This window comes from Antedon mediterranea, chromosome 8 (genome assembly GCF_964355755.1).
Source record: "Antedon mediterranea chromosome 8, ecAntMedi1.1, whole genome shotgun sequence".
In the NCBI taxonomy this organism is placed as follows: Eukaryota; Metazoa; Echinodermata; class Crinoidea; order Comatulida; family Antedonidae; genus Antedon; species Antedon mediterranea.
In genome coordinates, this window is record NC_092677.1 from 21,791,631 (window position 1) to 21,803,826 (window position 12,196).

Below are 12,196 nucleotides of genomic sequence, written 5' to 3' on the forward strand. Positions count from 1 at the left end.
TATTTATTTCCTTTTTATCGTTATAGCATTGGCGTTTTGTATTGGGAGTTTTGATTATATTGAAAAGCGACGGCGAAACACTGTTGTCGGTCGTCTAGGCCTACTTAATTATATAATAACTAGGCCTAGGCGCGGCCGGACTATACTAAATCACTAAGGGTGGTAGGTATGTATAACAATACAATATTTAGGCTAGACCTCGCGCCTATAAATAAAGACCCAATTCCGTTATTAAAAGAAAAGAATGAAACAGCTAGCCTACTACTAGTAATGGGAGTAACTACTACTATTAGCCTAGCTAGCTAGGCTATACTAGGCCTAGGAGGCCTAGCCTGTGTAGTATAGTAGAAGTAGGGCCCGTGCCTAGACCTAAACCTAGGCTAGGCTAGCTAGGCCTAAGCCTACTAGCCAGTAGGCCTAAAGCCCTGTGCCTAAATAGGGCTAGGCTTATATAGGCTAGCTCTCAATCAAGGAGCCTACTAAACTAACCAAAGACCTCTAACTAGGCTTATGCCCACTAACTACTAAGCTAGCTAGGCTAGGCCTACCTCTTGCCTACCTAGCAGGCCTATAGGCTAGGTCTTTACTAGCTAGGCATTGTTAGCTATAGTAGGCAGGCCTAGACTACTAGGCCCTAGTCCTTATACTACTAGCCTTCTAGGCCTATAGGCCCTAGTAGGCTAGTACTAGCCTATAATAAATATAGCCTCCCTGGAGACCATAGACTCGGGCCTAGTAGTAGTACTAGTAGGCCTACTAAAGGCCCTAGCCTAGGCTAGCTAGCTAATAATAATTCTTATTTCAAATCAAATTTTAAGAATTAATTTGTACATATTTTTATTTCAGAACAGGCATTTACCATGGATTTGCTGCAAATTATCAGAGAATTACCAGGAACTTTATGCCAGGCGCAAAGAGGTCTTATATCTGACAATATTAATGTGCTTGAAAACTGGCATCTTAGGATTGAGAAGTTAAACATTTTATTTAATATTGTTTTAAGAAGGTTACAAGAGAGTGATGTTCCTCTAGATACCATTGAACAATTTGTTATACTTTCTACTGAATTAAAATTCTATTTTTGCCTCATATGATGAAAGAATAAACGGAAATCATGATCATCATAGGTGGTTTGCATTGTATCAAACTGAACAAACATCTAATGGGCGACCAATGATTATAGTTAATAAAGAGAATATTGAAGAACTATTTGAAATATTTCATAGTTGGAAAATTGTTGCACATCAATTAGCGATTTCTGTTGATACACTTCGAAGAAGAAGAAGATTATATGGTTTGCCCGTTTCCCAGCCTAACTCTACTAGAAACTACTATTCAAATATTTCAAGAGATCAGCTTTTAAATGAAGAATATTGATTTTATTGCCTGATGCTGGAGAAAAATTAATTATTGGTGGATTAAGAAGAAGGCGTATACAGTACATGTTCAGAGAAGTCTAATTCGGGATGCTATAATGGAGGTTGACCCAATCAATAGATCATTAAGGCGAACCAGATCTGTTATAAGAAGAGTTTACAATGTTGCAAGTCCAAATAGTTTATGGTAAGGATTACAGTATACGGTAGATGTTTTTACTAACAATAATAAATACAGTATATTTAGCAGATTTAAAAAAAAGTATGAACTTTTTTAAGATGTGAATAATAAGTTGCATGAATTATTGTTGAGGTACTGTACATATAATTGATAAGAAAATATACACATGTAACATTAACAATGTACGTCAGTACAAAAAGTTTATTATCCATGATTCAAGAGAGTAGCCAATTTGTTTTGTTTTACAGGCACATCGATGGCCATCATAAGTTAATTTGCTGGAACTTTGTCATATTAGGAGGCATTGATGGATATTCACGCAAGATTGTTTATCTTAGATGTTGCACAAATAACAAAGCAGAGAGTGTTCTTCAGCTATTTCAAGAAGCTGTTGGACAGCATGGTTTACCATCACGAGTCAGATCTGATAAAGGAGGCGAGAATGTATTGGTGGCTCGCTTTATGTTAAGCAATAGAGGCTTAAATCGTGGCAGCCATATAACAGGTTCATCAGTTCACAATCAAAGAATTGAAAGGCTGTGGCTGGATGTCAAACAAACTGTTGTTAAACAATTTCAAGGTATATTTAACTACATGGAAAATTTGGGAATTCTTGATCCCTTAAACCAGATTCATATTTATTGCCTTCATTCGGTATTTTTAAGTCTCATTAATGATTCATTAAGAGAGATGGAAGGCAATTGGAATGACCATCCCATGAGTAGCAAACATAATCTTTCACCGAATCAACTTTGGCATATGGGATTAAATGCTTATGCATTTACCAATCCTGAAGAATATCAAGATCTAATTCACAATGGAATTGATGAAGATGGGCCACAAGCTGTTGATGACAACAATAATGAACAGATTGTTGTTCCATATATACAATTGCCATTAACCAACAACCAAGAACAATTTATTAAATCATATGCACTAGGTGCTAATAAAGCAGATGTTGACCAATGTATAGACATTTATGTCAATTTAGTTCATATAGTGGAAGGCATGATGTAAACCCCTAAACAACCATTTAGTAACTATCTCCGATCAGTGATAGTAAACAACCCTAGAAATTAACAAACATTGATTCTAATGAGACTTTTCACCGGTTTCCGTAGGACCACTAGAGTCTGGTTTTCTTTTTTGAAAAAATATAATACTACTGTAGCACAAATACAACTTTGTGCAATGGGTAATTTAAATTTACTTTCTATGGACGAGAGAGTTAGTTTTTCTAATATTTATTATAATAATTGTCTCTGTGTATGGTAAGATATTCCAAAAGAACATTCTTTATTATTTTCAACATATTTGCGACAGCTCTCCAATGTTATATTAAGCAGCTTTTTTCTGTACACATGAAACATTTGAACTGTAAATAAATTTTTTGTTGTTGCTTTAATCTATTGTTTAGTTTTATTTTATATTATAATTTATATTGTTTGAGGTGTAGCATACGATTGGATAGTGCTTTGCACTCATAACAATCCTCAGGTGTTTATTTAAATAAATACAGTAACATGATTTTTAACAGTTTTTTGGTGTAAAAACTCAAATTTTCATGATAGCTATATTAATAACGTACAGTAAACACAGAGCCTTCAAACAAAAGGTAGAGCTGAGCTCATCTAAACTCAATTGTACTGTGGCTAGAAACTTATACATAAATAAATTTATATTAACAAAATTTGAATGACATGATTTTTTTTTTAGTAAAAACTATATTTGTTGTGAATGTTACAGATTTCCCAATGCAAAACAAATACAGAGCTGATCCAAGCTATTTAAAATCGATTGTATTTTGGCTAGATTTGCAACATGCAATTTTAACAGGCAGGGGTGGTCGTAGAAGACTATTTTAAGGGTGTTGGCCAAGAAGAGTCCAGCCGCAAAACCACATATTTGGCCCATAGAGGAGCGATGCAAATTTTTTTTAATTACACCACTAGATGGCCGGAAATTAATTAATTAAATTTAATTAGCAATTATAATGAGTACAAATTATTTATTATCAAATCATAATTTTAAAAAGCTAAACAAAAAATAAGAGGCTGCTGCTATAAATATTTTGAGCAAAACGTTTAATTGTATTATTTTGAAATAAATGCTAAATAAGTCAGTAAAACCACAATTAGCAAAATTTATTTTCATTTATCCACTATAAACTGTATAAACAGTGTTGCCTAAACAACACTCCAGAAAAAAATATTGAAATTTGCAGAAAGAAGGAATTGCCCAGGCAACACCCCTGCGTCTACCCCTATTACCCACAAATTGATTTTTATTGCTTCTAAACAAATTTTCAATATAGATGTAAAAAAAACTAGAAATTAATTTAACTTTGACGAATTATTGTTGATCATTTTTATAATTTTATGGACATTAATATTTTTTAAACATGCACGTATGCGAACATACGATCGGAAAATGTTGATGTATGCCTTCCTATTATACGCTTATAGTGCTGAGTTGTGTATATTATATGCCATATACATTAAGTACAGTATATACTGTATATCTATATACCGTGTAGCATTGGTGAAATTACGGACAAACATCATGTTCTAATTTTTTGGCATTGATAACATTATCAAAATAAACTTGTGGATAACAATATCGAAAGATAATGAATTGAGCAATAAAATATAACAATTGGAAGAAAATTTGGCACGTAGAAGCGTGGTGCGCGCTCTTTAAAATTTGTATAACTTTGACGAAAGAGATGAAAAAACTACTTTTTAACTGGCCATATGATAACGTTACAACATCCGATAGACCTAATTTTTAAATAAATTCATATCTACATTTTACAAGCTCTCATAATAAGTTATAAAAATCAAGGTCAACTTTATTTCAGAAGAGCTGCAAGGTATTCAAATATCCGTTGTAGGTGAAATTACGTAATCAGCGTTATTTAAATTTTTAGACATGATGAAATCATCTAAATGGAAATGTTGGCAACTCATGAGTAACATAATTGGTTGAGGTAGAATATATTAAAAATTAAAAGAAAATCGATCACAGATAAGCGAGATGCCCTCTGTTCAATATGATTGTCTAAGATGAAACGAAAAAAATCCAATTTTTTTATTTATGTGGCCAAATGATGACATATATTTTTGTACGTCTAATATGTACATGATGCATTCATAACTCCAACTCATTGGCTTCCACAATCAGTTAAAAAAAATTGGTAGTAAGCGTCCATTCTGAAGAGTTATATTTATATATTATAAGGCCTTATTTTTTACCGTTTTTGACACTTTTGTGCAATTAATGTGCGCATTTTGTCATTTTTACTCGGGGTACCCGAGTCTAGTACTTACTCATTTTCTCCTTCTCTTCCTCCATCTGGACACTATTGAGTAAAAAGTGCGATTTTTAAAGTACTACTCCTCCCTTATTCGTTATAGTATTGAGCTGGGATTTGGCATGAACATACTACAGGGATATGTCCTCAAAGCTATAGAGCCGGATTTTTAATTTTTTGTTAATTAATTTGTTTAATTAAGAAGCCACAATGTGTGACACACACCACAGCGTTATGTAGTTATATGGTTATATGCGGATTCTTGGCGTAGTGGTTATCACGTTTGCTTAACACGCAGAAGGTACCTGGTTCAAGCCCGGACGAAACCTTTTTTTTAAACTTTATGGTGAAAAGTACTGTATACGCAATATGATAATTATACAGAGTATATCTTATTTTTATTATTTTTTAAAATACTTATTTTGTGTAATCGGTAATTATCACTTTTACACATGTTTATTTTGCTTTGTGCTTATTACCATTTATTTGTAATTTAAATGGATTAAAAAACTTTCTGTAACCCACATTTTTAATGTAAGAGGTTTCGTAGTGTAGTGGTTGTCAAGTCTGCTTAACACGCAGAAGGTCCCGGTTCGAGCCCTGGCGAAACCTATTTTCTTTACTTTCTAACTGTATACGTCTGTATACAGCTTCTTTCGCTGTACCCCGAGTATTGCACATTCGTGCTTGTTTAACCTGCTCGTATAGCGTTATTTAAAGTCGGAATAGACTCAAATTTGGTGAATGTAATTTTGAGCTTTTTAAATTTTTAACGCGCGATTTCACTATTAATTTTTATTTTATTTGCTATTCTTTTTACCCTTGACATGCAGTTTATGTATAGTGAATTTTATTGACATGTGATTACAAGTAATATAGAGATATGATCGATAATGTGATTTCACAAAATTGCGTATAAATTACGTCACAGATGAGTGAACTTTTTGAGATAATTGTTACACAAAATAGTGTACAGAAACAATAAAAAGAAAAAAAATAACAATAAAGATTTCATACAATAATAATAGATAATCATTTTATTCTAAATGATAACCTAAAAATATAATTACACACGTACATGATTCGTATAGTATACTAATAATATTATTTGTCGCATCAACTTCCAAAATTGACCTTTGTGACATTGTTTTTGCAGCGGTATACTTTCAATAAGTTCAAACAAACAACAAAATAAGACAGACTCAAAAATACTTTTAATGCAGTGTTTAGTTGTTTCAAATACAATCACAAACTTTAACTAGATTTGAACTCGTCACTACGGACGAGTTAGGTTATCCGCAGCGCAAAGGCCACGTGCACGTCATACGTTAAAATATTGCGCGCAGAAAAACGATTAAGTAATTGAAACAATTTCAGCGTGCTCTTTATTTTTCGTCACGTCTGAGTATATACGGTATACACTATATACTGTTTACGTACTACATACAGTGCAGAATAGGTGAAAATAAGTGACCAAAGTTATTGACGCTTTTGAACATAATGACGTCATCACAATTTTTAAAATGGTGAATCGTGCGAAAGATAATTGATAGACCTAGACAACATAAAAAAAATGGGGGGAATTGGAATACAAATAAGTGGAGATGCGCTATATTAAATGTGACGAGCTACGAGGAAAGAGACAAAAATCCTATATTTTATATTCGAGTGGCCATATGATGACGTCACAATGTCCGGTTAGCCATATTGATGCATGATTTGATATCTGCAACTCATCTACTACCAGAATATGTAATTATAAAAAAGTTCACCACATAGTTTAGAATTTATGACTGTTTAAAAAAAGGCATAATTTTGACTAATTTTTGAACTTTTTCATCAAAAATGCGGGTAAATTGTTTAATTCTACGTGCTCGTATGACGTGATTTTAAGTCGAAATTGTTTGAAAGTTGGTAAATTTTCTAAAAAAGACAGGAAAAACAAAAATCAAGCAAAAAAATGATGTTTTTGCGCTACGTGCGCACGTGCGCGTAAAAAAATTGCGCACGCGTGGGAATTTTTGAAATGCTCAAAATGACATGAAACGCGTAGAAAGTTGATTAGATATTGATTTTTCGCATTTTGAAATTTTAAACGCACGTGCGCGCGTAACTTTTTGTAAAACATGCCATTTTTAATCCATAGAAAGTTTGCGCATTATATGACTTAAATGTTCACCAAGTTTCAATACAAAACGACTTTTAGTTTTTATTCTATGATCAATCATTGAAATTCATAAAATCGCGCGTAACTTACGCTGCGCAACTCGAAATTCAAAAAAAAAAGTTTCTTGCACATCTACAGCTACAGGGCTATCTTTTGACAAAGTTATACAATCATATGTTGGCCAGAATTAGAGATACGCTGCGAACAAAAATCGTGGAAAGAAAGAAGAATATAGAAAAAAAAAAAAAAAAAAAAGAAAAAAAAGATCCTGACAATAACAAGGGGTTATCCGCCAAGTGCGGATAACCAAAAAGTATGCAAAACTCCATGAAGGTACCATACTATAAATACGTTATAAAATCAGTTTTTAATCTAATAACAACAAGAAGCGTGTTAAGTAAAATTTCTGTGGAATTATTTAACATACCCATAAGTGCAAAGAAATAGCTTATTATAGAGGCTGTTCTTTTATTCTAAACCAAATTTTTTTTAAAAATAGAAATGAATCCTTTGGTTTATAAGTAACCCAAACATTACCAAAGTATAGTTTATATGAATTTCAAGTATAAAAGTACAAGAAAAAAAAAATGTGGTACATGGTATTAAATGAATGAAAGTAACAAGCATTGAAGATATTTAACATGAAATTATCTTTATACATTTAAGATGTAGTAGAAAATCAATTTCTATACATACAAATCAAGTATTGAAGTCTGACATAAATGAGCAATTCATAATATGATTTTTAGGGAAAAAAACTCTCAATATTATATAATTATTTAAATGTGATTTAAGAATAAAACCCTCCATCATTAAAACATTCATGTAACTATGTTAAAACTGGTGTTCAAAATATAACTACCACTGTATGTGATAAAAATAACTTTATGATTGTGTTTCCCAACAATAAAAATTAAACAAAAATTGTAAAAAAAAAATGTAGCCACTAATTGCAAAATATTTTCTTTTAAATTGGAATTAAGACTTTGAATTAAGCTTGATTAAAACAATAAAAACATATTAACAATAACAAAACTGAATGTCATTATTGTATTAAACATGTTAGCACTTAATTACTAACATTTTAAAGCTATCATTGCTACAATAAAAACTAAATTGTCTAAAGTCTGAATGCTCAAGCATTCAAAGAAACATAACAATTGAATAAGATCAGCTATCAACAACATTTTTGGTTTGAGAAAAGAACTGTGTAAAGCTGGTACAAAATGTTAGCATACATGTTAATTCTTGGCATGACATCTCATTAATTGCTTCCCGTAACCACTCTTTCTCTTTATGAACATTCTCCAGAGTATCCCACTCTACTATGTCTACCATCAACTCGGGTGTCATATCCACATGTTTCATTAGGAAAATAGAACACATTTCATTGCATCTTTCAATGAATGGCATAAGTTCTGTATACTGAAGGCCATCTCTTATGCTTCAGTATCACTTTCTTTTGCATCAGATATAGGACTAAGAGGTAATAAATAGTCACTAATGTTACTGTTAGTTGTACTAACAATATCTCGGGAAGGCAACAAGTACACCCTCTTGTTTCCATATAAACGATGCAAAAGCTGTGCATTCCTTTCTTGATCATCAGTTAAACGTAGTTTAGTTAATCGTGAACCCATTCCAATCATAAACTCAAACCTAGAAGATATAATTTATATAATGTAGATGACAAAATGTTATGTTATTTACTGAAGGGAGGTGAAAGCTGTACACAAGGCATTCTTTTTTTTCTGACTTAAAACGCTCAGCACCTAAATATCAAGGTACAGTTCATTTATTATTATAGTTATTTATTAAAAACATTCAGAATATGTACTGGTGTGTATATTGTAATGACCAATCAAAAATTATTCTGATCTTAACTGTACATCATATCATTGCACACAGGTTAACAAACTTCTTATGTTGGTACTATCACATTATATTGAAAGCTCAAAGTTAAGATTTTGCAAGGCATTTTGTTTAATCTTTTGAAGATGAAAAGGAAGCTGGAATATTGTTTCTATGAATCAGTCATGCTTGTAACCAATCAGAATCCCACTTTCGCTGAGCAAAAACTTATTCAAAATATTTTTTTGCAAATCAAACATTGCTTGTAAACTAAATTTAACATTTTAGTTTTCACTACAGTTACAGTACTTTATTTTAAATTTAAATAAATCAAAAGAACTTACTTATTTGGATCACTTTCAATTTCCAATATATCTGAAAACATATTTTCCAATTTTTTGTAAACTTCTTTTGCTGTCATGCATTGTTCTAGTTCAACATGATGATAAACATGACCTGTAGTGTTGAAAGTAAATTTCATGATACATAATCAGTAAATATGATTTCTCATGTAGACAAAAACAAAAATAGGCCATGTTGAACCTTGAAAATGTTTATCAACTTTCAAAAGATTGAAAAAAAAAATCAATTTATTTTTTAGTCAAGACACTGTTCTATACTTTTTATATATTTATTCATGAATTGAGGAATTTTGTTTAAAAAAGTTCATTACTTAAATGTTTAGACTATAAATACATTTTTTTAAGTGAATGTGCCAAAAAAGTTTCTGAAACAAAAATTGGTAAGAAAAAATATTTTTAGTCGCGTGTACGCGACTCTATAGTTCACTATGTCGGTCGGTCGGTCTGTCTGTTGGTCCGGTATCACTATGCGTTTTAGCACGCGACTTATGGCTGTTGGCCTTGTTTTTACTAGTATTGAATAAAAACTGAAATACATAGTAGATTAGGATAATAAATAACTAACCTTTTTCATCTAGTTTTCCATAGTAATTTGCCCTGGGTATTTGATCGCTTTGTGATGTATCCAATAAAATGACTTCTTTTAAGTAGAAGTAATTTTGGTTTTGCCTAGAATTAGAGCATGAACGAGACCTTGAATTATCTTGTGTTCTTCTTCTGGTGGTATTTCTTGATCTTGTTGATGGTGTGGTAAATAAACTATTCATTTCACTATTTAGATCTTGGTGTGGTCTTCTTGTAGTATTTCTATGTGCTTGAGGTTGAGCATTTGGAGTTACATTCTGAATGATTGTTAAAAAATTGTCATTTGATAGTAGGGATTTGGTTAAATTATCTATATCAGTTGTTGAAAGCGATGCCATGGTTTTATTTTTACAGTAGTTATCTGAAACAAAACAAATTATTATTAATAATTAAATTCATCAATACAGATACAGTACTGAATTAACTATCCTACTACACAGTACTAGTGGTGAAGCTCATATTTTGTTACCTCCGCCAAGGAGGTTATGTTTTCACCCCTGTATGTTTGGGTGCGTGGGTGCGCGTGTGTGGGTGTGTTTGTGTGTGTGTCTGTGAACAGCCTGAAGGCCACAGTTTTTATCCGATTCCCACCAAATTTGGACACAATGATCTATGCCCCAAAAGCTCGGACGAAAAAAAAAATATACAGTATAAAAAAAAAAAAAAACTCTCAGCGGGATTTGAACCAGGGACCTTAACTGTGAGAGGCTGGATACATAACCATTAAACCAAACTCTCATCCACAACTTTGTAGTGTGCAGTTAGCCTATTTACACTTTAGAACTAATAAAAAAAAAGTTTAAAAAAAAACATTTTCGGAGGGAATTTTATGTAGGGGAATTTTACAGTAGGCGGAGGTTTGTACTCTCGGAGTACCCTCTAGTTTAGATATATTTTAAAGGATTATTCTACATTACAAGAAGAAGAATAGAATATCGCATTTTGTTATTTCAGTAGTAAAATATTGATTGTTTTACCCAGGTCTAGTAGGGCTAGCTTACAACTAGCTGGGCTACTACTACTAGGCTAGGCCATACCCTGCAGGTTTGGCCAGCCCTACTGCTGTTATCAACTCCAAATGTGTTATTACTAACTATATCATGAATAGCAAATCTTGGATTTAGGCTTTAAGTAGGCCTCATAAGTAGGCTCACGTCTGACCCTTATAAAATGTATAAACAAATAAATCCTTTTTTAAATTGATGACAGGTACAGTAAACGCTGACACTTAAGCTGCGTGATGTAGGCATTTATTAGCTAGTTTATGCGGTTTGCCTAGTTAGGCCTAGGCGGCGCCTATATAATAGGCCTATGCCTCTTGGCCTACTAGTAGACTAGCTAGGCTAGCTAGGCCCTGTACTGTTGTAGCTGTACTAGGCTAGGCCTAGTAGTAGGCCCTATACTGGTTTACAGCTCTAAGGAATGGGCTACTTACATACTGTACTGTGTAGGCCTGCCTACCTCAACAATAGGATGACACTGACAGTTGACTATAGTATAGATAGCCCTAATCAACGATTAAAAGAAGTATGGGTATGCATTCCAGATTCCATCCAAACATGTGGTGCATGCTCGTCTCACTTGCTGAATACCATGAGGGTGCGTAGAGGTTATTCGCAGGCGGTGGCAGGCCGCCGGTCATCTAGCCATTCTAGACGATAAACCCCTTTCGAGAAATGGTATGGTCTTCACGCTTGATTAGAGATCTCTAACCAAGCGTTACAAGTGTACATTCCTTGTTACAACTACATTTTAAAGTGTACAACTACATTTTAAAAGTGTACAACTACATTTTACAAATGTACAACTACGTTTTACAATTACAAACATGCATTTTACAAATACACACACATTTTTAGGTTTACAAATACATTTTGCAATTACACACACACACATTTTAAATGTACACATACATTTTTTCAGCTACACACTTTTGCTGCTTATGGCGCCCCATACTTATCTGTGATCGATTTTCTTTTAATTTTTAATACATTGTGCCTCAACCAATTATGTTACTTATGAATTGCCAAGATTTTCATTTGGATAACGTCATCACGTCTTAAAATTTAAATAACGGTGGTTACGTTATTTCAACTACAAATTTGAATACCTTACAGCTCTTCTGAATTAAAGTTAACCTTGATGTTTATAACTTATTATGAGATCTAGTGAAATGTAGATATGTATTCATATAAAAATGAAGCCTATCGGATGTTGTGACGTTATCATATGGCCAGTTGAAGTTAAAAAGTCATTTTTTCATCTCTTTCGTCAAAGTTATACAAATTTTAAAGAGCGCGCACCGCGCTTCTACGTGCCAAATTTTCTTCCAATTGTTATATTTTATTGCTCAATTCATTA

At 32.6% G+C, this 12,196-nt stretch overlaps 3 protein-coding genes across 4 annotated transcripts in view; 2 read left to right on the forward strand and 1 right to left on the reverse strand.

Moving 5' to 3' along the window:
• LOC140057801 (diacylglycerol O-acyltransferase 1-like) overlaps positions 1-12,196 on the forward strand; it is a 66,794-nt gene that overhangs the window by 19,027 nt on the left and 35,571 nt on the right. The gene's annotated exons all lie outside the window — the stretch shown is intronic.
• LOC140056982 (uncharacterized) lies at positions 152-5,022 on the forward strand. The gene is made up of 3 exons (XM_072102512.1): positions 152-166; positions 847-1,563; positions 1,806-5,022. Exons 2-3 carry the CDS (start codon positions 1,475-1,477, stop codon positions 2,572-2,574), a joined length of 858 nt encoding a protein of 285 aa, XP_071958613.1. The 5' UTR covers positions 152-166; positions 847-1,474; the 3' UTR covers positions 2,575-5,022.
• On the reverse strand, positions 8,063-11,896 carry LOC140056624 (uncharacterized). Of its 2 annotated transcripts, XM_072102054.1 has the most exons (4): positions 11,297-11,896; positions 9,816-10,196; positions 9,233-9,344; positions 8,063-8,696 (listed from the first exon to the last, which is right to left on the reverse strand). In XM_072102054.1, the coding sequence occupies exons 2-4, from the start codon at positions 10,171-10,173 to the stop codon at positions 8,477-8,479; spliced, it is 690 nt and encodes a 229-aa protein (XP_071958155.1). In that variant the 5' UTR covers positions 10,174-10,196; positions 11,297-11,896; the 3' UTR covers positions 8,063-8,476. The 2 variants fall into 2 exon arrangements, with proteins under 2 accessions (XP_071958155.1, XP_071958154.1); XM_072102053.1 differs by lacking the exon at positions 11,297-11,896 and having other exon boundaries at positions 9,816-11,076.

Bases quoted from the DNA above. Each gene is read 5' to 3' on its own strand.
- LOC140056624 (XM_072102054.1), bottom strand. From the start codon at position 10,173: ATGGCATCGCTTTCAACAACTGATATAGATAATTTAACCAAATCCCTA. The intron at 9,345-9,815 runs GTTAGTTATTTA...TCAACACTACAG, and splicing joins TGGAAAACTAGATGAAAAAG to GTCATGTTTATCATCATGTT. The intron at 8,697-9,232 runs GTAAGTTCTTTT...TATATCTTCTAG, and splicing joins ATTGAAAGTGATCCAAATAA to GTTTGAGTTTATGATTGGAA.
- LOC140056982 (XM_072102512.1), top strand. From the start codon at position 1,475: ATGGAGGTTGACCCAATCAATAGATCATTAAGGCGAACCAGATCTGTT. The intron at 1,564-1,805 runs GTAAGGATTACA...TTTGTTTTACAG, and splicing joins GCAAGTCCAAATAGTTTATG to GCACATCGATGGCCATCATA.